Consider the following 20500-nt stretch of genomic DNA (forward strand, 5'->3'; position numbering starts at 1 on the left):
AGCAGGAAGATCAAACAGGTACAACTTGACAGTGGCGGAATTTGAACCATGGCTGGCAATGTGGCATCTGGCTCTCTAAGCTCAGCAATTAACCACTGTACTGCATGGTCAAAGAATCATAGGAAGTTTTGTTTTTTTGTTTTTTTTCCAAGAATTATTTTATTGGGATCAGCAGTTAGTGTAATGGCTATGTCGCTGGACTCCCACGTAGTCGACCACGGTTCAAGTCCCGGACCCGGTGGCTTAAACTCACGCCGGGCACATGTGCATGCATGCCCAAGATCCCCAAGAGGAGAATGGAGAGGGAATTATGGCGTGGCCATCCCCCCTGGGGGGTAATTTCTCGCTTTCTGTCTCTCTGTCTCTCTCTGTCTGTCTGGCGAGCACACACGCCCTGTAGCAAAAAAAAAAAAACCTCTCCCCCCAAAAAAGAATTATTTTATTTAATTTTATTCATTGCCATTATTTTATTTTATTTTTAAGTTGACCAGAGAGACAGAGAGAGAAGGAAAGTGAGAAAGAAAGCTGTCAGATCCAGGACTCAAACCGTGGTCAGCCATGTGGGAGTCCAGCTACCTTAACCACTATGCCACCTGCTGGCTCCCAGTCATAGGGCGTTTACAAAGAGAAGAATGTGTGCTTGTGAAAAAGAGAAAAACTTGCCTGGAGTTGTGTTTTTCTTTTAAAGCTCCAGTGTTTTATCTTTTTTTATCCATCAGACCTCTTTACTGGTAAACATCTGATAAGATAAGATGTCTGACTTCCTCACAAGACTCAATAGCTAGGAAAACCCTATCCTCTTCTTCCACTAAGAACTCTACCTACTGGAAACTATTCTTCTAACCTTTGAGTTATTTGCTAAGGGTGTTGCCTCTGGCTTCAAAAGATTATAGATGACTGGGCTGCATGGGATCATTTATTTATTACAGGCTCTAAATAATGGATCTGTAAAGTCTTTGGTGTTCTTAGTACAGTTCCACTGAGGCCTAAAAAAATCAATAAATATTACCCAGAAAGTCTAACCATTTCACTGCAGAGGTTACGAAATATACCGAAAGAGAATACTAATTTCACCAGCTACACTACTTCTGAGGAACAAACAGAACCAAAAGAGGGAGGAAAAACTGGGGTTTGGCAAAATGTTTGGTCTCTGATATTTTCTACTTCGCTAAAATCCAAATCTATTAGGCTGAACCGTCATTGGTTAAATCAGGTCCTCCATCTCAGCACTCCTGACATTCTGAACCAGAGCATTCCTCCCTGGGTAGCTGGCCCATGCTCTGTGTGAGACACTGAAGAGCACCCCGTCTCCACCCCAGAGCCAGCAGCACATCCTCTCCATTCCTCAGCTTTGACAGTCAGAGAATGTCCCTGGGAAAGAAAGTCACTTCTATTGAGAATCACTGTGTTAAGGTAATACCAAAAGAGACTAGTTTGGTTCTTTTTATTGTATGAATCAGGTTTTTAAAGACTTCATTTAATAATTTAATAAAATTTTGGGGGCACACACGCCCAGTGTGATTTTCAAGCCACCAGGTCAGGACTCAAACCACTAGTAGGCCTTAGCCACTATCCCTCACCTGACGTTTTTAACTTTTTATTCAGTCAGGAGGAGAGAGAGGGAGAGAAGTACTCTCCACAGGGTCTGGTCACACCAATCACCTTCCTCCAGTCTTCCAGCCCATTCCCATTGAAATTTGGACACACACACACAAAGTGTTTCAGGCTAACTCGGCTGAGAATTTGAATTGCTGTCACCACATGAGATCTGGCTTCTCTTAAGCAGGATAAAACCGCTACACCCTACCCAGCCCTATTCCTGACGGTTTTACCTCCAAACTTTGTCTCAAATTCATCAATGTCTCCCCCTATCAATTATACTAATGTTAAGCCACCACTGACTCCACCTTCTGCAATAGCCTATGTGTTTTTCCTACTTTGTCTCTTATCCCCCTACAATCACAACAGTCTACACTTCACACTGAAGTCAAGAGTCAGTTCTTATCTGTTACCAAGTCATGTGACTTTCTAGCTTAAAGCAGTCTGCTGCTTCCCATTACACTTAAAAATAAATTTCCCAGGTGGGGACCAGCAGTTGGTGTAATGGCTATGTCGCTGGACTACCACGTAGTCGACCGCGGTTCGAGTCCCAGACCCAGTGGCTTAAACTGACATCGGGTGCCTATGCATGTGTGTCCAAGATCCCAAGAGGAGAATGAAGGAGAAGGGACTGGGGCGTGGCCATCCCTTCTAGGAGGGTGATTTCTCGCTTTCTGTATCTCTGTCTTTCTGGCAAGTGCACGCGCCCTATAGCAAAAGACTCTCCAAAAAGAATAATGATAAATTCATTAATTTAATTAATTTCCCAGGGCCAGAAGGTGGCGTGGTGGTTAAAGGTACTGGACTCCCCTGTGGTTCAAGGCCCAGACCTGAACTCTTGCTTTCTTTCTTTCCCTCTCACTCTCTCTGTGCCCCTCTCTGGAAATAAAAAAAATAAATAACAAACAAAGTTAAATAAAATAATTCTAATAAATAAATAAATAAATAAACTTCCCACTTGGGGCCAGCAGGTGGCATGATAGACTCCCACATAGCCGACTGTGGTTCAAGTCCCAGACCTGACTGCTTCCTTTCTCACTTTCCCTTTCTCTCTCTCTCTCTCTCTCTGGTCAAATTAAAAATAATAATAATAAAAAATAAAATAAAATAAAATAATTCTTAAAAATAGAATAAAATAAATTTCCCACTGATTCCAGGATCTGTAAGGTCTCACCCAGTCTCTCACCTGCTTTTCTCTATTCCCCTCCTTACCTCTCTGCCAGCTCACTGCAGCCACTGGCATTCTTCCTATATCTCAACCATGCCATCCCACCTTATTTTTCTCCCATTCCCTCCATCTGGAGGGCTCTTCTCCCTACAAGTATTAACTATCAGATCTCTGTCTATGTTACCTCTACAATAAGACCTTCACTGACCACCCTGTAAAAGTGGCTTCTAAGTCACCCTTCCCTAATGTTACTCAGTACAAAGGAACCATCTTTACATGTGCTTACTTGTATGAAATCTGTTTTCCCCACCTGAATGGTAAGCTCTATGAAGGCATGGACCACATCTTCTGGAACCTAGAAAGTTACCGGCTTGGTGTCATATACTCAATGTGGTGAATTAATGACTGTCTTTTTTTGGCTAGCAAGCCAAATAATTTTAAGAGCCACAAGTAACTTTCTACATGAGCAGGCTCTCAGGTGAGATGGTTAAGGCGATGGATCCCATGTGGCCAACTGCACAATTTGAGTGCTGCACCCAGCAGCTTGAAAATCATATTGAAAATATGCCAGGCACACACATGTACATGCATGCCCAAACTCCCGAGAGATTTTTACTCTCTTTCTCTCTGCCATATACTCTATAGCAAAGATCTATAAAAATTAAAAAAAAAAAAAAGAATAAAAACAAGGCAGTCTCACTTCAAAATTTACCACTGCAGTACAAACTCAACTGAGAAAGTAGTGATAAATGTTTATCTTTTTATTTATTTATTTTCAAAAAGGGAATTTATGGAGCCAATAGGTGGTATGGTGGCTAATAATAATCCATAATATGGAATGTTACATGGTCAACCAGGGCGTAAGTCCTGGACCTATTGGCTTAATTTCTCACTTTCTCTCTCTCTCTGTCTCTCTTTGGCCAAATTAAAAATAATAAATCAAATGCAATAATTATTTTTTAATAAAATTAATTACCCTTTTACGTTTTAGGTTTTCTATAAGAAATTGAACACTCAAAGCACAAGCAACATATTTTGGGGTAATGTAGGTCATAGAATCGGAGGAAACAATACACAATAGTTATAGCCTATAAAGTGCTAAAATAATTCCTACGTCCTAAATTTAAAATGATCAAAACCCACAAATGCCTAGAAACCTGAAAAGTAAAACAAGGTCTGGCTTAACTTACAGAATAGAATATTTATTGCTGTTAGAAAAGATGGGACCAGCAGATAGCGTAATGGTTACATCACTGGACTCCCACGTAGTTAACCACAGCTTGAGTCCTGGACCCTGCGGTTTAAAACTCACACCAGGCTTGTGTGCGTGCATGTCCAAAATCCCAAGAAGAGAATGGAGAAGGAACTGAGGCAAGGCCATCTCCCCTGGGGGACTGACATCTTGCTTTCTGTCTCTCTGGTGAGCGCACATGCCCTATAGCAAAAAATCTCTCTCTAAAAAAAAAAAAAGAAAGAAAGAAAGAAAAGAATTCTTCCTGGCCAACAGATGGCATAGCGGTGAAGGCACTAAACTCCTACATAGCCAACCACCTGACCTGTTGGTTTGAAACTCACGCTAGGCATATGTATGTGTGTGCCCCAAATCCCAGGAGAATGGAGAAGAGATTGTAGTATTGCCATAGCCCCAGAAGGGTAATTTTCACTTTCCCCTCTCACTGTTTCTAAGTCTCTCCATTGAACACACGTGTCCTATTGCAAAAACCTAAAACCTCAATGCTAACATTTCAGCAATGAAAAATAATAATGCTACCTTTATATACAGCTAAGTTTCTTTAAAAAAAAAAAGTTTGGGAACAGCAGATGGCGTAATGGCTACTGGACTCCCATGTAGTTGACTGCAAGTTCAAGTCCCAAGTTCGGTGGCTTAAACTCATGCCAGGTGTGTATGCATGGGTACTTAAGATTCTGAGAGGAGGGAACCAGCAGTTAGCATAATGGCTATATCCCTGGACTCCCCCGTCGTCGACCGCGGTTCACATCCCGGACCCGGTGGCTTAGAACTCATGCCGGGCGCGTGTGCGTGCATGCCCAGGATCCCATGAGGAGAAAGGAGGAGAAGGGATTGCGGCATGAACATCCTCCCTGGGGGGTGATTTCTCGCTTTCTGTCTCTATGTCTCTCTCCGTCTGTCTGGCGAGCGCACGCGCCCTATAGCAAAAACCTCTCAAAAAAAAAATCCTTAGAAGAGAAGAGATTGCGGTGTGGCCATCTCCCCTGGGCGTGATTTCTTGCTTTCTGTCTCTCTGTCTCTGTCTGACAAGCGCATGCGCCCTATAGCAAAAACCTCTCCAAAAAAAGAAATCATTATTTTTAATTTTTATTTATTACTCTTCAACTTGACCAGAGAGAGGGGGGGAAGCCAGCCACCAGGTCTGGAACTTGAACTGCAGTCAGCCGTGTGGGAGTCTAGCACCTTAACCACCATACCACCTGCCTGCCCCACAGAGCTAAATTTCATCTTGCCCTCACGGCAGCCATGAGGAATTAGTGAGCTGGTGCTACTGACCGTATGAAGTTGAATAGAAAGATTAAATGACTTGGTCAGAGATAGCAGGAATATAATAACTAACCACAAGGATTTTAGAACCAGATGCCCATGTTCATATTCTTTGCCACTTAATGTAACGTGATCTTGTCAAATTACTTAGCTCCCTGTGCTTCAGCTTCCTCATCTATAAAGCACAACCTACTCCATAGTGTATGGTAGACTTTGCTCCTCTCACCCCTAAACAATGTCCTGGAACCTGTGAACACGTCCCTTCATGTGGAAAGGGAGACTTCACAGATATGATTGGATTAAGGACCTTGGAAAGAGAAGACTACACTGAATTATCTGGGTAGGTCTGATGTAATCACAGAATCACTATAAGAGGGAAGCAGGATGGCCACAGGCATAGAAGGTAGTATGACAATGGAAGGAGAAAGAGAAAAAGAGATTGGAAGATACTACTAATATATTGCTGGCTTTTAGTATTCTAACTGGACCACTCTGAGATGTATTTCAGGTTGGGTAAATTCTTCTGTCTCTCTCTATATATCTTTCTGGTGAGTGCACGCACCCTATAGCAAAAACCTCTCCAAAAACAACAAAAAAAATTATTTTATTTAACTTTATTTATTTTAATTTGACCAGAGACAGACAGAGAGATAGAGAAAGTGAGAAAGCAAGATACCAGGTCCGGGACTGGAACCACGGTCAGTCATGTGGGAGTTCCTTTAACCACCATGCCATCTGCCAGCCCCCATCTTTTGTTTTCTTTATAAAAGGTTTTTGCTATAGGGTATGTGTGCTTGCCAGAGAGACAGAAAGAGACAGAGAGACAGAAAGCAAGAAATCACCCTCCAGGGGGATGACTATGCCACAATTTCTTCTCCATTCTCTTCTCGGGATCTTGGGTATGTACACACATGCTCCTTGTGTAAATTTTAAGCCACCAGGTCCAAGATTCAAACCATAGTTGACTTCATGGAAGTCCAGCTACATAGCCATTATGCCATCTGCTGGCCCCTATTATTATTATTTTAAAATTTGCTGTAGGACACATGTGCTCACCAAAGAGAAAGAAAGTGAGAAAGGAAGCCACAAAGTCCAGGACACAAACCACAGTCAGTTATGCAGGAGTCCAGCACTTTAATCACCATGCCATCTGCTGGCCCCAAATTTATGTTGTTTTAAGCCACTAAATTTGTGGACATTTGTTACAGAATCAGTAAGAAATTAATACACAAGGTTATCATCAGGACTAAATGAGCTCATATGTGTAAGGTGCTAAGAATAGTTCCCAGCACCATAGTAAAAGTTATTTAAATTTCGGGAACCAGCAGTTAGTGTAATGGCTATGTCGCTGGACTCCCATGAAGTCAACCGCGGTTTGCGTCCCGGACCTGGTGGCTTAAAACTCACACCGGGCGTGTGTGTGTGCGTGCCCAAGATCCCGAGAGGAGAATGGAGGAGAAGGGATTGCGGCATGACCATCCCCTCTGGGGGGTGATTTCTCGCTTTCTGTCTCTATGTCTCTCTCTGTCTGTCTGGTGAGCTCACATGCCCTATAGCGAAAATCTCTCAAAAAAACAAAACAAAACAAAACAAAAAAAACAAAGCCTCACTTTGAAGTGAGGTATTATTAAAAAAAAAAAATTTAAATTTTAGCTAGACAAGACAAAAACCCAGGGAACACACAAAGAACTACTTTAGAGCTTAGAGAAATGAAGCAATTAGATAATAAATAATAAATGTGGATTTTTTTTTTTTTTTTTGGCTGGAGGATGTATGTTCTTGCCAGAGAGAATGAGAAGTGAGAAAGCAAGCCTGTCATTAGGGGTGATCATGTCACAATGTCTTCTCCTCCATTCCTCCCTTCTTTCAGGATTGTGGGTGTGCTCCCAAGAGCCTGGTATGATTTATCTGGGTCCCAAATAAATACTTTCAGGCCATCTGGCCATATGGGATCCACCTGCCTTAATCACCACACTACCAGCTGGCCTGAAAATATGTATCTAAATTTTAAAATCACATACCATTTAACAAAAGGTTTCTTTTAAATAGATGTACAGGATAGGGCCAGCCGTTGGCATGGTTGCTGGGGCAGCTGGATGGCCACTGTGTAGTTCAAGTCAAATATGATAGACACAATGGCTTCAAAAGTATGTGTAGGCACATGTGTGTCCACCCAAAATCCTAAGAGGAGAATGAAGAAGGGATTGTGGCATGGTCATCTCCCCTAGGGGGAATTTCTCATTCTCTCTCTTCTCTCTCTGATGAGCACACTCTCTATAGCAAAACTAAAAATAATTAATTAAGTTTTTAAAAATACATTTTGAACCAGCAGGTGGTGTGGTGGTTGGGGCACTGGACTTCCACATGGCTGACCATGGTTTGAGTCCTGCACCTGGCAGTCTGCTTTCTCACTTTCCTTCTTTCTCCCTGTTTCTCTTTGGTGAGCGCATGTACCCTATGGTAAATTTAAAAATAATAATACCAATACATGAAATTAAATAATTCTTTTTTAAAAAGATGTACAGAATAGTCAACATATCCTATTTATAATATCTCAATATCTATTAAAAGTCTAAAATTACAGAAAACTCATTCAATGAAATCCTAGTCACCCTTTAAATAATGAAGTAAACCTCGATGTGCTGATAAGGAAAGTTCTTTAAGACACAGCTTTTAGTAAGAAAAATGTCAAGTGTAGAACAGTGTGCTAGGTTTAATTTTTGTTTAAAAACAAAAAGGAGGGGCTGGCAGGTGGCATGGTGGTTAAGGGTGCTGGACTCCCACATAGCTGACCATGGTTTGAGTCCACCATCTGGTGGCTTGCATTCTCACTTTCTCCCTCCCTCACTCTGCCCTCCTCCAGTCAAATTTTAAAAATAAACTAATAAAAATAATTAATAAATAAAGTTAAATAATTCTAAAAAAAAAAAGGATGTATACATATATCCATAAGTATACATGAAAAAATTCTAGAAGAGTATGAAGTTAACTGTTGTTTTCTGTGTGTGTGTGTGTGTGTGTGTGTGTGTGTTTAGAGGTTTTTGCTGTAGGGCACGTGCACTCACCAGAAAGGCAGAGAAAGATAAGACAGAAAGCAAGAAATCACCCCCTAGGGGGGATGGCCACGCCGCAATCCCTTCTCCTCCATTCTCCTCTCAGGATCTTGGGCATGCATGCACGCACTCATGCCTGGAGTGAGTTTAAGCCACTGGGTCTGGGACTCAAATCTTGGTCGACTACATGGTAGTCCAGCAACATGGCAATTACACCATCTGCTGGTCCCTCTGTCGTTTTTTTGTTTTAATATATATTTTAAAAAATCTTTATGTAGGGGCTAGGAGTTGGCATGGTGGTTAGAGGCACTGGATTCCCACATGGCCGGCCATGGTATGAGTCCCGTACCTGGTGGCTTGTTTTCTCTCTTTCTGGCGAAATTAAGAACTGATAATAATAACAAATGGAATTTTTAAAAATAAATAAATATTGGAACCAGCAGATGGCATAATGGCTATGTATCTGGACTCTCGTGTAGTCGCCCACTGTTCGAGACCCAGACTCAGTGGCTTAAACTCACTCCAGGCACATGTGTATGCATGCCCAAGATCCCTAGAGGAGAATGGAGAATGGATTACGGCGTGGTCATCTCATCTGGGGGGTGATTTCTTGTTTTCTGTCTCTCTGGCAAGTGCATGTGCCCTATAGCAAAAACCTTTCCAAAAAAATAAATAAATTAAATTTTTAAAAAATAAATAAATATTGGGAACCAGCAGTTAGCGTAATGGCTATGTCGCTGGACTCCCACGTAGTCAACCGCGGTTTGCGTCCCGGACCCGGTGGCTTAAAACTCACGCCGGGCTCATGTGCGTGCGTGCCCAAGATCCCAAGAGGAGAATGAAGAAGGGATTGCAGCGTGACCATCCCCTCTGGGGGATGATTTCTCGCTTTCTGTCTCTATGTCTCTGTCTGTCTGTCTGTCTGACGGGCGCACGCACCCTATAGTGAAAACCTCTCCAAAAAATAAATAAATAATTTAAAGATTATTTATTTAACTTTTATTTATCTAATCACTAATTTTTTAATTTGACCAGAGAAAGGCAGAGAGAGGGAAAGTGAGAAAGCAAGCCACTGGGTCCAGGACTCAAACGGTGGTCAGCCACGTGGGAGTATCCAGTGCCTTAACCACCATGACACCAGCTGGCCATTTTTTTTTTCCTAAAAGAATTATTTAACATACATTTCATTTACTTATTTATTTTAATTTGACCAGAGAGGAATGGAATGCGAGACAGAGAAATAAAAAGTGAGAAAGCAAGCTGCCAAGTCCAGGACTCGAACCGCAGTGAGGTATGTGGGAATCCAGCATCCTCTTTCTTTTTTAAAATAATTATTTATTTCCATTTGTTATTATAATTTTTTAAATTTGACCAGCGAGAAACAGAGAAAGGAAAAGCACGCCACCAGGTCCGGGATTCAAACCGCAGGTGGCCATTTGGAAATCCAGCATCCCTAACCTCCACACCACCTGCTGGCCCCAAGGGCATGAGTTAACTGTTATGGTGATTATTTGAAGAAAGGAGACCAAGATTATGGATTAAGACGGAAACACTTTTCATTGTATACCCTTCCAGATTTGATTTATTTTTTTAGTTTTGTCATAGGGCACCTATAGGAGACACAGAGAGAAGGAAAGTAAGAAATCACCCCCCAGGGAAATGGTCATGCCACATTTCCTTGTCTTCCACTCTCTCAGGACTGTGGGCATGCATGCACATGTACCTGGTCCATTGACTTAACCAGCAAGCCAGCTCGGTGGCCCTTATTTTATACCAGCAATATGTGTAATATCCATTTAAAAAAAAAGATGACATTGCCAATCAATCAGGTATTTATATACTAACAATGTACTTATCATTGCATATGGTATAGGGCAAAAAACAGCTTAATTTGTAATCTAGATGCATAGTAGACAATCATCTCTCTAATTGTTTTGGACAGTCACCTATCAGAAAGCTGACACAGTTTATTTTCTTTAAGCATTTTTCTACTTAGGTCTCTATGAGAACAAATCTCCAACAAAAAGAATGAACTCCACATCTAATTCATCACTTCCAATCAATGCTGTTTACAAGTCATAAACAATATTATTTCCTGGGATGAATTTAATGCTTATTATTGCAGGAAAAGCACGAGGAATCTTTACAAATAACCTAGTTATGTACTCATTACATACTATAAGAAAAAAGATGAAGGACCACTATCACCTCTGAGTGTAGGATTTGTCTTCCTCATTATATAGACTTCATCATTTTCTCCTAATTCTCAACTAGGGAACATGTATCAATGTCACAAAAAGAAAAAAAAATATATATATATATATACACACATATATATAATTATATATGTATTCAACTCCCCATAAAAATGTTCTTTTTAAATAATATTCATGAGAAGGATCACTGGTTCAATCCCAGATCTTCCTCTCACCTTACAAAAGTGAAAACAATCCGAACTATGACTTTCCAAAGCTGACAATAAATAGAATTGATAACAAAACCAACAAGACTCACCCAAATTCATGTTCCATTTATAAAATATTTAGTCCACAATGTCACCCAATTAGAGCATAATCCATAATGAAGACATTATTGCTGACAAGGGAGGCAGAATGGATCTGGGTCACTCTCCCATAACTGTTAGTTCCTCTCAAACCAATAAAGAAAAGTCTGTGTTAGCAAAGTATTCAGCTGACAATGGAAGTACATAGGAATCATGATGTAATTCATGTCCATAAGCTTATTCATGGAGGAGAAAAAGCAGAGATCAAAAATATTTAGTGGGTAACTGGGGAGTTGCTCAAATGGTAATTTATAACACATAGGCACTCCTCCTTTCTGGAGGCTGGAGTCATCACCACCAGAGGTACTGAGTCAATGGACCACAGACCCTCCGGTGGTACTGATAATGGTGACAGGCTGGTATGGACACTATGTGACAGGCCCTGCGATAAGTCCCTTCTATCTCTATCTCTCCACAATCCAATGAAGTAGATGTGAAACTGATGCACAGAGCTTTAATACCGTGCCTGTGATTACACAGCCAGTGAGTGGTAAACTAAGTATGAATTCACTAAATGTATTAATTCAAGCAGTCTCCATTTGAAAGTCCACTCAAAAACACAAGTACTGTTTTACCTCTTCACCAGTCACTCCTGATTCCCAGGCACTACCCTCTCCCCAGTTCAGAATTGAACCAAATATCCTCTAGTCATTCTGTACTACCAGATGCCCTCACTAGTTTTTACCTATAAGAAATCTACACGTGAAAATAAGACCAGCAGGGGGCGTGGAGGTTAAGGCAGCTGGATCCCACATCTGACTTTGCAGTTCCCAGTGGCTTGAAAAAACACACCAAGTACATGTGCACGCATGCCCAAAATCCCATAAGGAGAATGGAGACAGAATTACAAAGTGGCCATACAACCTAAGGATGATTTTTCACTTTCCATCTCTTTCTCTCTCCATCTCTGCGGCAAGTGAACACAACCTATAGCAAAACTTTAAAAAAGAAAAAAACGGAGAGAAAACTATCCTCATCAAAAGACTTTATTTATTTATTTATTTTTAGGTTTGCCATGGAGTACGTGCACTCACCAGAGAGAGACAAAGAGATGAAAAACGAGAAGTCACCCCTCAGGGGGACAGCCACAAAGCAATCATTTCTCCTCCGTTCTCCTTGGGATTTTGGACACACGCACACATGTACCAAGTTGCTTTTTGAACCACCAGATCTAGGACTAGAACCGCAGACATGTGGGAATCCAGTGCCACACACCTGCTGGCTCCCAAAAAAGACTTTTTTTAAGGTTCTTACCATTAGGTATGTATGCTCGCCAGACAGAGAGAGACAGAGAGACAGAAAGTGAGAAATCACCCCCCAGGGGGGATGGTCACGCCGCAATCCTTGTCTTCCACTCTCTCAGGACTGTGGGCATGCATGCACATGTACCTGGTCCATTGACTTAACCAGCAAGCCAGCTCGGTGGCCCTTATTTTATACCAGCAATATGTGTAATATCCATTTAAAAAAAAAGATGACATTGCCAATCAATCAGGTATTTATATACTAACAATGTACTTATCATTGCATATGGTATAGGGCAAAAAACAGCTTAATTTGTAATCTAGATGCATAGTAGACAATCATCTCTCTAATTGTTTTGGACAGTCACCTATCAGAAAGCTGACACAGTTTATTTTCTTTAAGCATTTTTCTACTTAGGTCTCTATGAGAACAAATCTCCAACAAAAAGAATGAACTCCACATCTAATTCATCACTTCCAATCAATGCTGTTTACAAGTCATAAACAATATTATTTCCTGGGATGAATTTAATGCTTATTATTGCAGGAAAAGCACGAGGAATCTTTACAAATAACCTAGTTATGTACTCATTACATACTATAAGAAAAAAGATGAAGGACCACTATCACCTCTGAGTGTAGGATTTGTCTTCCTCATTATATAGACTTCATCATTTTCTCCTAATTCTCAACTAGGGAACATGTATCAATGTCACAAAAAGAAAAAAAAATATATATATATATATACACACATATATATAATTATATATGTATTCAACTCCCCATAAAAATGTTCTTTTTAAATAATATTCATGAGAAGGATCACTGGTTCAATCCCAGATCTTCCTCTCACCTTACAAAAGTGAAAACAATCCGAACTATGACTTTCCAAAGCTGACAATAAATAGAATTGATAACAAAACCAACAAGACTCACCCAAATTCATGTTCCATTTATAAAATATTTAGTCCACAATGTCACCCAATTAGAGCATAATCCATAATGAAGACATTATTGCTGACAAGGGAGGCAGAATGGATCTGGGTCACTCTCCCATAACTGTTAGTTCCTCTCAAACCAATAAAGAAAAGTCTGTGTTAGCAAAGTATTCAGCTGACAATGGAAGTACATAGGAATCATGATGTAATTCATGTCCATAAGCTTATTCATGGAGGAGAAAAAGCAGAGATCAAAAATATTTAGTGGGTAACTGGGGAGTTGCTCAAATGGTAATTTATAACACATAGGCACTCCTCCTTTCTGGAGGCTGGAGTCATCACCACCAGAGGTACTGAGTCAATGGACCACAGACCCTCCGGTGGTACTGATAATGGTGACAGGCTGGTATGGACACTATGTGACAGGCCCTGCGATAAGTCCCTTCTATCTCTATCTCTCCACAATCCAATGAAGTAGATGTGAAACTGATGCACAGAGCTTTAATACCGTGCCTGTGATTACACAGCCAGTGAGTGGTAAACTAAGTATGAATTCACTAAATGTATTAATTCAAGCAGTCTCCATTTGAAAGTCCACTCAAAAACACAAGTACTGTTTTACCTCTTCACCAGTCACTCCTGATTCCCAGGCACTACCCTCTCCCCAGTTCAGAATTGAACCAAATATCCTCTAGTCATTCTGTACTACCAGATGCCCTCACTAGTTTTTACCTATAAGAAATCTACACGTGAAAATAAGACCAGCAGGGGGCGTGGAGGTTAAGGCAGCTGGATCCCACATCTGACTTTGCAGTTCCCAGTGGCTTGAAAAAACACACCAAGTACATGTGCACGCATGCCCAAAATCCCATAAGGAGAATGGAGACAGAATTACAAAGTGGCCATACAACCTAAGGATGATTTTTCACTTTCCATCTCTTTCTCTCTCCATCTCTGCGGCAAGTGAACACAACCTATAGCAAAACTTTAAAAAAGAAAAAAACGGAGAGAAAACTATCCTCATCAAAAGACTTTATTTATTTATTTATTTTTAGGTTTGCCATGGAGTACGTGCACTCACCAGAGAGAGACAAAGAGATGAAAAACGAGAAGTCACCCCTCAGGGGGACAGCCACAAAGCAATCATTTCTCCTCCGTTCTCCTTGGGATTTTGGACACACGCACACATGTACCAAGTTGCTTTTTGAACCACCAGATCTAGGACTAGAACCGCAGACATGTGGGAATCCAGTGCCACACACCTGCTGGCTCCCAAAAAAGACTTTTTTTAAGGTTCTTACCATTAGGTATGTATGCTTGCCAGAGAGACAGTGAGGGGGAAAGTGAGAACTCGTCCTCCCCAAGGGTGGATGGCTACGCTGCAATCCCTTCTCCCCCATTCTCTTTCTAGGATTTTCAACTCACAATGCCCAGCATGAGTTTCAAGCGGCTGGGTCTAGGACTCAGATCATAGTCGATCACGTAGGAGTCCAGCACGTTAACCACCATATCACCTGCTGGCCCCAAAAGATTCTTTTGAAAGACGTACCTCTCTAAATCAAGATAGCAGGTTTATGCCTTATTGCCTGGTACTCCCATGAGAAACACTGTTGTTGGTATTTCTCTCCCTGAATATGCAATCCCTCATCACTGACATTTATTTACTCAGAACTTTTTCAAGGGCCCTCATTCAGAAAACTCTTTTAAATCTGTTACTAATAATACTAACAAGAGCTACTATATACTGAGTAGCTACTATGCAACAGGCTATACTAGCACTGTCTCACTTCAGCCTCCCAACATCCCAATGAAGTAGGCACAGTCCCCATTTTATAGATGAGAAAACAAAGGCTCAAAGAGGTAAAGTAGCTCAGTCCAAAGTCACAAAGCTGGTAACTAAACCTGACTCCATGTAACTTAAGCCTCCAGAGGTCTTGCCTTTTAATGATTAAAATGTGAGCTCCTCCTGGACTTTCTTTTTGAGAGCCACCTTCGAACACCAGATCTGCTCCACTACTATTTGAATCCAACGACACCCAAGCACTTACCTGAATTTCTTCATTTTCATCTACTAGGAGGAAGCTCACAACCTTCTCAGTCATCTTCTTCCTCTTGGTCTCCTCATCCATCTCTTCTGCCTCCAGTGATTCCTGGACTTTGCTGACATGGTACACGGTAATGGGGTGTCTCCTCTTGTTACCCCCCGAATGAGTCCTCTTCTGGCACTCCAGGCACAAGTTGATTTTGCAGGTCTGGCACCGCACAGCGGCCCTCTGCCTAACACCTGGTGAATGCCCATTGGGACCCTTGCAGGGGTCACAGTACGGAACGTGACCAGGTTTGAGTCTTATCCGCTCATGGTTTCGCAGACGCTCTTGCCGGTGGAGCTCCTCCTCACAGCGGAGACACTGCAGACTGCAGCACTCATCGCACTCAAAGACAGCCTCATCGGTTCCGCTGCAGGCGTAACTTTCCTGGCACATCAGCCCTGGATTCAGGCCCTTCTCTGCTAGGGAAGTCTGGGCACTCATACTCAGACTGGAAAGGAAATACACCTACCATAGAACAGTCACAGAGCTGTCCCCAGGCAAGAAGTCAGAGTGAGTGGGAAGACTGCACAGGACTTGCACGAGGTCCTGAACACTTCAAAAAAGAGAACGTTCAGTGTCACTATTATAATTCTTCACACACTCACAAAGAGCATTTAATGTTCTGGCTCTGAAACTCCAGTATCAGCAGCAATGTTGATTAGGTGTGATGGTTTCATCCTCCATAAAGTGCAGGCAAGTATGTGGTCAAAATTAATGTGAAAAAGTCTTTTATGGCTATCTAAGAGAGGCTGGATGGATTCAGTGAGGTGGGCACATCGGTTGGGCCTTACCACAGTTTTAGTGATGAAAGAGAATGTTCAGGAGCTTTTCAATATAATTCAACCTCAAGTCAATACCTTAGGGGGTACCTAGAATAGAGGAAGGAAAAAGATTTCACTCACTTAAAAAACAGAAGTACACTTAAAAAAAAAAAAAGATTGTGATCACATACTAGACTAACAGTGCTAAGAAATCTCATTTTTGCTTATAAAACTTACACTGCTTCTTTTGATTCTAGACATTTCTTCTGAAAATCATACCTCAGGGGCCAGCAGATGGCGTAGTGGTTCGTTGCTGGACTCCCACATGACTGACCACAGTTCAAATCCTGGACTTGGCGGCTTGAAAATCATATTAGGTGCATGTATGCCTAACACCCCAGTAGGAAAATGGAGAAGAGACTACAGAGTGGCCATCCCCCTGGGGGGCAGTGGCCATCCCCTCTGGGGTAGTGATTTCTCACGTACCTGGCAAGTACACACAACCTATAGCAAAAACCTCTCAAAAAAAAAAAAAGAATTTTCCTTTTGAAAACAAACACCATCTCTAGGCCCAAGGTTTAAGACTGCTGCTTTTTATCCCTGAAATACTTTTGATTTAGCTATAAAATTTAGAATCAAAATCTCTACGTAAACAGTCCCTGAAAGGATGGCCCTCTTCACCCCGTCTGCACCCCACAATTGGGAGAGATGGAGAAAGAGGCCTGTAAAAAGCTGGAGAAAAAATATTAATAATAAACTTGAGCTCCTTCCAAGGCCTGGCCGGATCCAGTTTCTCTTGTAACTGGACTGTCTCAACTCTAGACAGATGTCTATTAAGGATGCTAAACCTGGAAACAATAGTCACAATTTCATGTTTAGAAACAATCAAAAACAATTACTGTACTTCCTTCTGTTCTTTCTTTCTCTAACTGCAAAAAACAGAGCAACAGGAGACAGAATTCCTGCACTATGACCCACCGCAAAAACAGGCCTGCAGTAAGTCAAAACAATAATTTTCTTTGTCACTCAAAAACTAACTTAAAAATAACTTTTTAAGAAAAAAGAAGAAAATACAATGGGGGCAAAAAAGGGGCTTTTGTCACTTCTACAATTATACTCCTAACTCATAACCTTGACCCCACATGCCAACACCCCAACAAAGTGTAAAGCTCCCCTCTCAGATATACACTCCTTCCACACAGGCATCATTTATGAATCTTATTTTCAGACAAACAAGGAAAGAGAAGAGAGTGACTGCGGGGCCTTATTTACACTTTAACCTCACACATGCCCAGCCAAAACAAAAACAAAAATCAAAACTTGTCACAATTAGAAAAAAAATGTAAAATTAACCTTCAAAAGGAGACCTCACCACCTCCACCCCCCGCCAGGCCAAGCAAACGATCTGCCCACTCGGACCCCCACCTCGACGCCTCCTTCCAGCCGGCGGTTCTGCACCCTTCCCTTCCTCCCTCCCTCCCGGAAAACACCACCTCAACCCGAAGGACAGCAGCGGAGCCTAAGAACAAAGAAGGCCCCCCAAAATCACCCCGACGCTGGCAAAGCCCGCAGCCGAATCCATTGTTTATACCACCCCACCCCCACCCTAGCCGCACCCGCCCCCCCTTCCTCCCGGGACGCTGTGGGGGCGGGGGCTGTTCTTAGGGCACCGGTGGATCCATCCTCATCTCCGTCTCCACCTCCCCTCCTCCTTCGTTGCCTCCCGGGCTTCCTCCTCTCCTGTTGTCAGTTGGGATCAGCTGATCGGAGTGAACTTCTCCCAGCTCAGACTAACAGGAAGGCGTGAGCGGTGCAGCCCAGGGAGGGAGGAGCGGGAGGGGTGGAGTTTAACGCCGGCGTGGGCGGGGAAAGGGTGCGCACTGCCTCCTGGGACATGTAGTTCTCACCTGCACGTCCTGGCCTCACATCCCGGAAGTGAAGACACTGAATGACTACAACTCCCAGTTCCAAAGAGGATACTCTTCCCAGGAGGCGGTGGAGACCCGCCACCGAGCATTTCGGGACTTGGAGTTTTCGCTAAGACTGGTTTCAGCCTGTTGTTTTGGGTAGGGGGCCTGGAAAGGAATGGCGCTAAATTGGAGAACTAATGTAATAATGTTTAGTCCAAGTAGAAAATGGGGAGGCAAATAATTTGGTATCGAGTAACAATTTTTGCACACCAGTTCCTCAGAAATGTCTCCACTTCCCAATTTCCCCTGGTATAGACCACGAAGAATTCACAGGAGAATATAAATTTAGTACTCTTAAGAGTTTTATTTTGTCCTGGACAGTACACTCCAGGCTAATCATTAATTGTTTTTCCTGCCTTTTTCTGACTTTTCCTTATACTGTTTAAGAACTTTTGAATTTTAAATTGTCTTTAAGTTAGACCGGGGTACATTTTCAGATAACCTTTCAGGCTACAGTGCAAGCTAATGGTTAACATTGACTTTTTTTTAAATGGCCTTCTGTTTGTTTACTTTCACTTTTTTTGTTTTTCATCCTTCCTTAGAATAACACAGAGAGAGCCTGATATTAAGGAAAAGAGCAATGCTCTGTGAGATTGAAGACTGGATACTTGGTCTAGAAAAGTGCTTGATTATCGTAGGTGGCTGAGGTAAGTCACATGAGCCCTATCTAAAATGAAGAAATTAAACTGTGCGATTTCTGAGGCCTCTGCCAATACTAATGTTCTGATTCTATGTTGATAATTGTTAACCAGGGAAAAAAAACTAAAGTTAAGTGACTTGCCAGAGTTACACAGCAAATTATTGACAAAGCTAAGACAAGACTCTTGAATTACAGAACATTTTCACTTTATGATTCAAGGGACATAATTAAACTAATAGGAAAAACAAATCTACATAATAATGAATAAGCCAGGTATGAAGATTATATTGCTGAAAATGTATTCAAGGCTAGAAAGAAAGCCAACAGACTAAATTCACATTACGGAGAACTCTTATATGTATCAAAAACCAGAATATTAATAAATACACACATACTGTATAACTGCTGGCTTGGTGGTTCCAAAGCTGGATTCTATACCATGATTTGAGTCCCTATCTAAGGAACGAAGAGCTTGCTTTTCCACGTTCCCTCTTTCTTTCTCTCTCTCTGTCTCCCATGATTATGATTATTTTATTTACTAGTAAATAATCATAATAATGGGACCAGCAGATTGCATAGTGGTTGCATTGCTGGACTCCCAGATGGCTGACCACAGTTCAAGTCCCAGACCCGAAGGCTTGAAATTGGCACTGGATACGTGTGCGTGTGTGCCCAAGATCCTGAGAGGAGAATGGAAGAGAAGGGATTGTGGCATGGCCATCACCCCGGGGAGGTGATTTCTCACTTTCTATCTTACTCTCTCTCTGGTGAGCACACGTACCCTATAACAAAAATCTCTCTCTCTAAAAAAAAAAAAATTCGTAATAAATTAAATTAATATATATTTTTTTATTTCAGGGGCCACCATGTGGCGAGGTGATTAAGGCACTGGACTCCCACATGGTTAACCGTGGTTCCAGTCCCGAACCTGGTGCCTTTCTCTGTCTCTCTCTCTCATGAGCGTGCATGCCTTGTAGCCAAAATTTTTAAATAATAATAATCATAAGTTAAATAAATAATTATGTTTTTAAAACCCCATCATTTGGGACCAGCAGATGGCATGATGATTATGACACTGGACTCCCACATAGTCAACCATGGTCTGGACCCAGTGGCTTGAAACTCATGATAGGAGCCCATGATCCCTAGAGGAGAATGGAGGGAAAGGAATTGTGGTGTGGCCTTACCCCCCCACTCCCCCGTGTGATTTCTCTGTCTATCTGTCTCTCCACCAAGTACAAATATCTTATAGCAAAAATCTATCTTAAAAAAAAAAAAAGTTATTGATTTAGGGCCAGCCAGGGGTGTGGTAATTAATGTGGCTGGATCCCACATAGTGTCTTGACTGTGTGGTTCAAGTCACAGAACTGTCAGCTTGAAAAATGTGCCAGAGGGACCAGCAGTTGGTATAATGGCTATGTTGCTGGACTCCCATGTAGTCGACTGCGGTTCGAGTCCCAGACCCGGTGGCTTAAACTCATGCCGGGCACATGTGCGTGGGTGCCAAGATCCTGAGAGGACAGTGGAGGAGAAGGGATTGCAGCGTGGCCATCTCCCCTGGGGGATAATTTCTCACTTTCTGTCTCTCTGTCTCTCTCAGTCTTTCTGGCGAGCGACGCACCCTTGTAGCAAAAAAATCTAAAAAAAATAAAATAAAATAAAATAAAAACGTGCCTGATACGTGCAAAAATTCCCAGAGTAGAGAGAGCAGGTAAAATGGTGATTAAGGTGTAGGATTTTCACATGGCCTAAGGTGGTTTGAGTCCTGGACCTGGTGGATTGAAACACAGTAGACACTTGTGCATGTGTTCATGCCCAAAATCTCAAGAGGAGAATGGTTTGTTCTTTCTGTTCTTTGCTATAGAGTTTGCAGCATGGCCATCCCCCCTGGGGGGGGGGTGATTTCTTACTTTCTGTCTCTCTGTCTCTCTCTGTCTTTCTGGTGAGCACACGCAC

The 20500-nt window shown here is 42.0% G+C and overlaps 1 protein-coding gene and 1 long non-coding RNA gene across 2 annotated transcripts in view; one reads left to right on the plus strand and one right to left on the minus strand.

Moving 5' to 3' along the window:
* The window catches only part of ZFYVE1 (zinc finger FYVE-type containing 1), a 79767-nt gene extending 63725 nt beyond the window's left edge, over positions 1–16042 (minus strand). The window contains exon 1 of the mRNA XM_006170499.1: positions 15132–16042. Within this exon, the coding sequence (XP_006170561.1) occupies positions 15132–15614 (483 nt within the window). The 5' untranslated portion in view covers positions 15615–16042. The remainder of the gene's footprint in view (positions 1–15131) is intronic.
* Positions 16043–17574: 1532 nt separating this feature from the next.
* On the plus strand, positions 17575–19421 carry LOC114006518 (uncharacterized). Its single transcript, XR_003548218.1, has 3 exons — positions 17575–18000; positions 18447–18551; positions 19403–19421. It is a non-coding gene; the product is annotated as an uncharacterized LOC114006518 (long non-coding RNA).
* Positions 19422–20500: the final 1079 nt, after the last annotated feature.

Source organism: Tupaia chinensis, unplaced genomic scaffold, assembly GCF_000334495.1.
Source record: "Tupaia chinensis unplaced genomic scaffold, TupChi_1.0 Scaffold148607_1, whole genome shotgun sequence".
Taxonomy (NCBI): domain Eukaryota; kingdom Metazoa; phylum Chordata; class Mammalia; order Scandentia; family Tupaiidae; genus Tupaia; species Tupaia belangeri.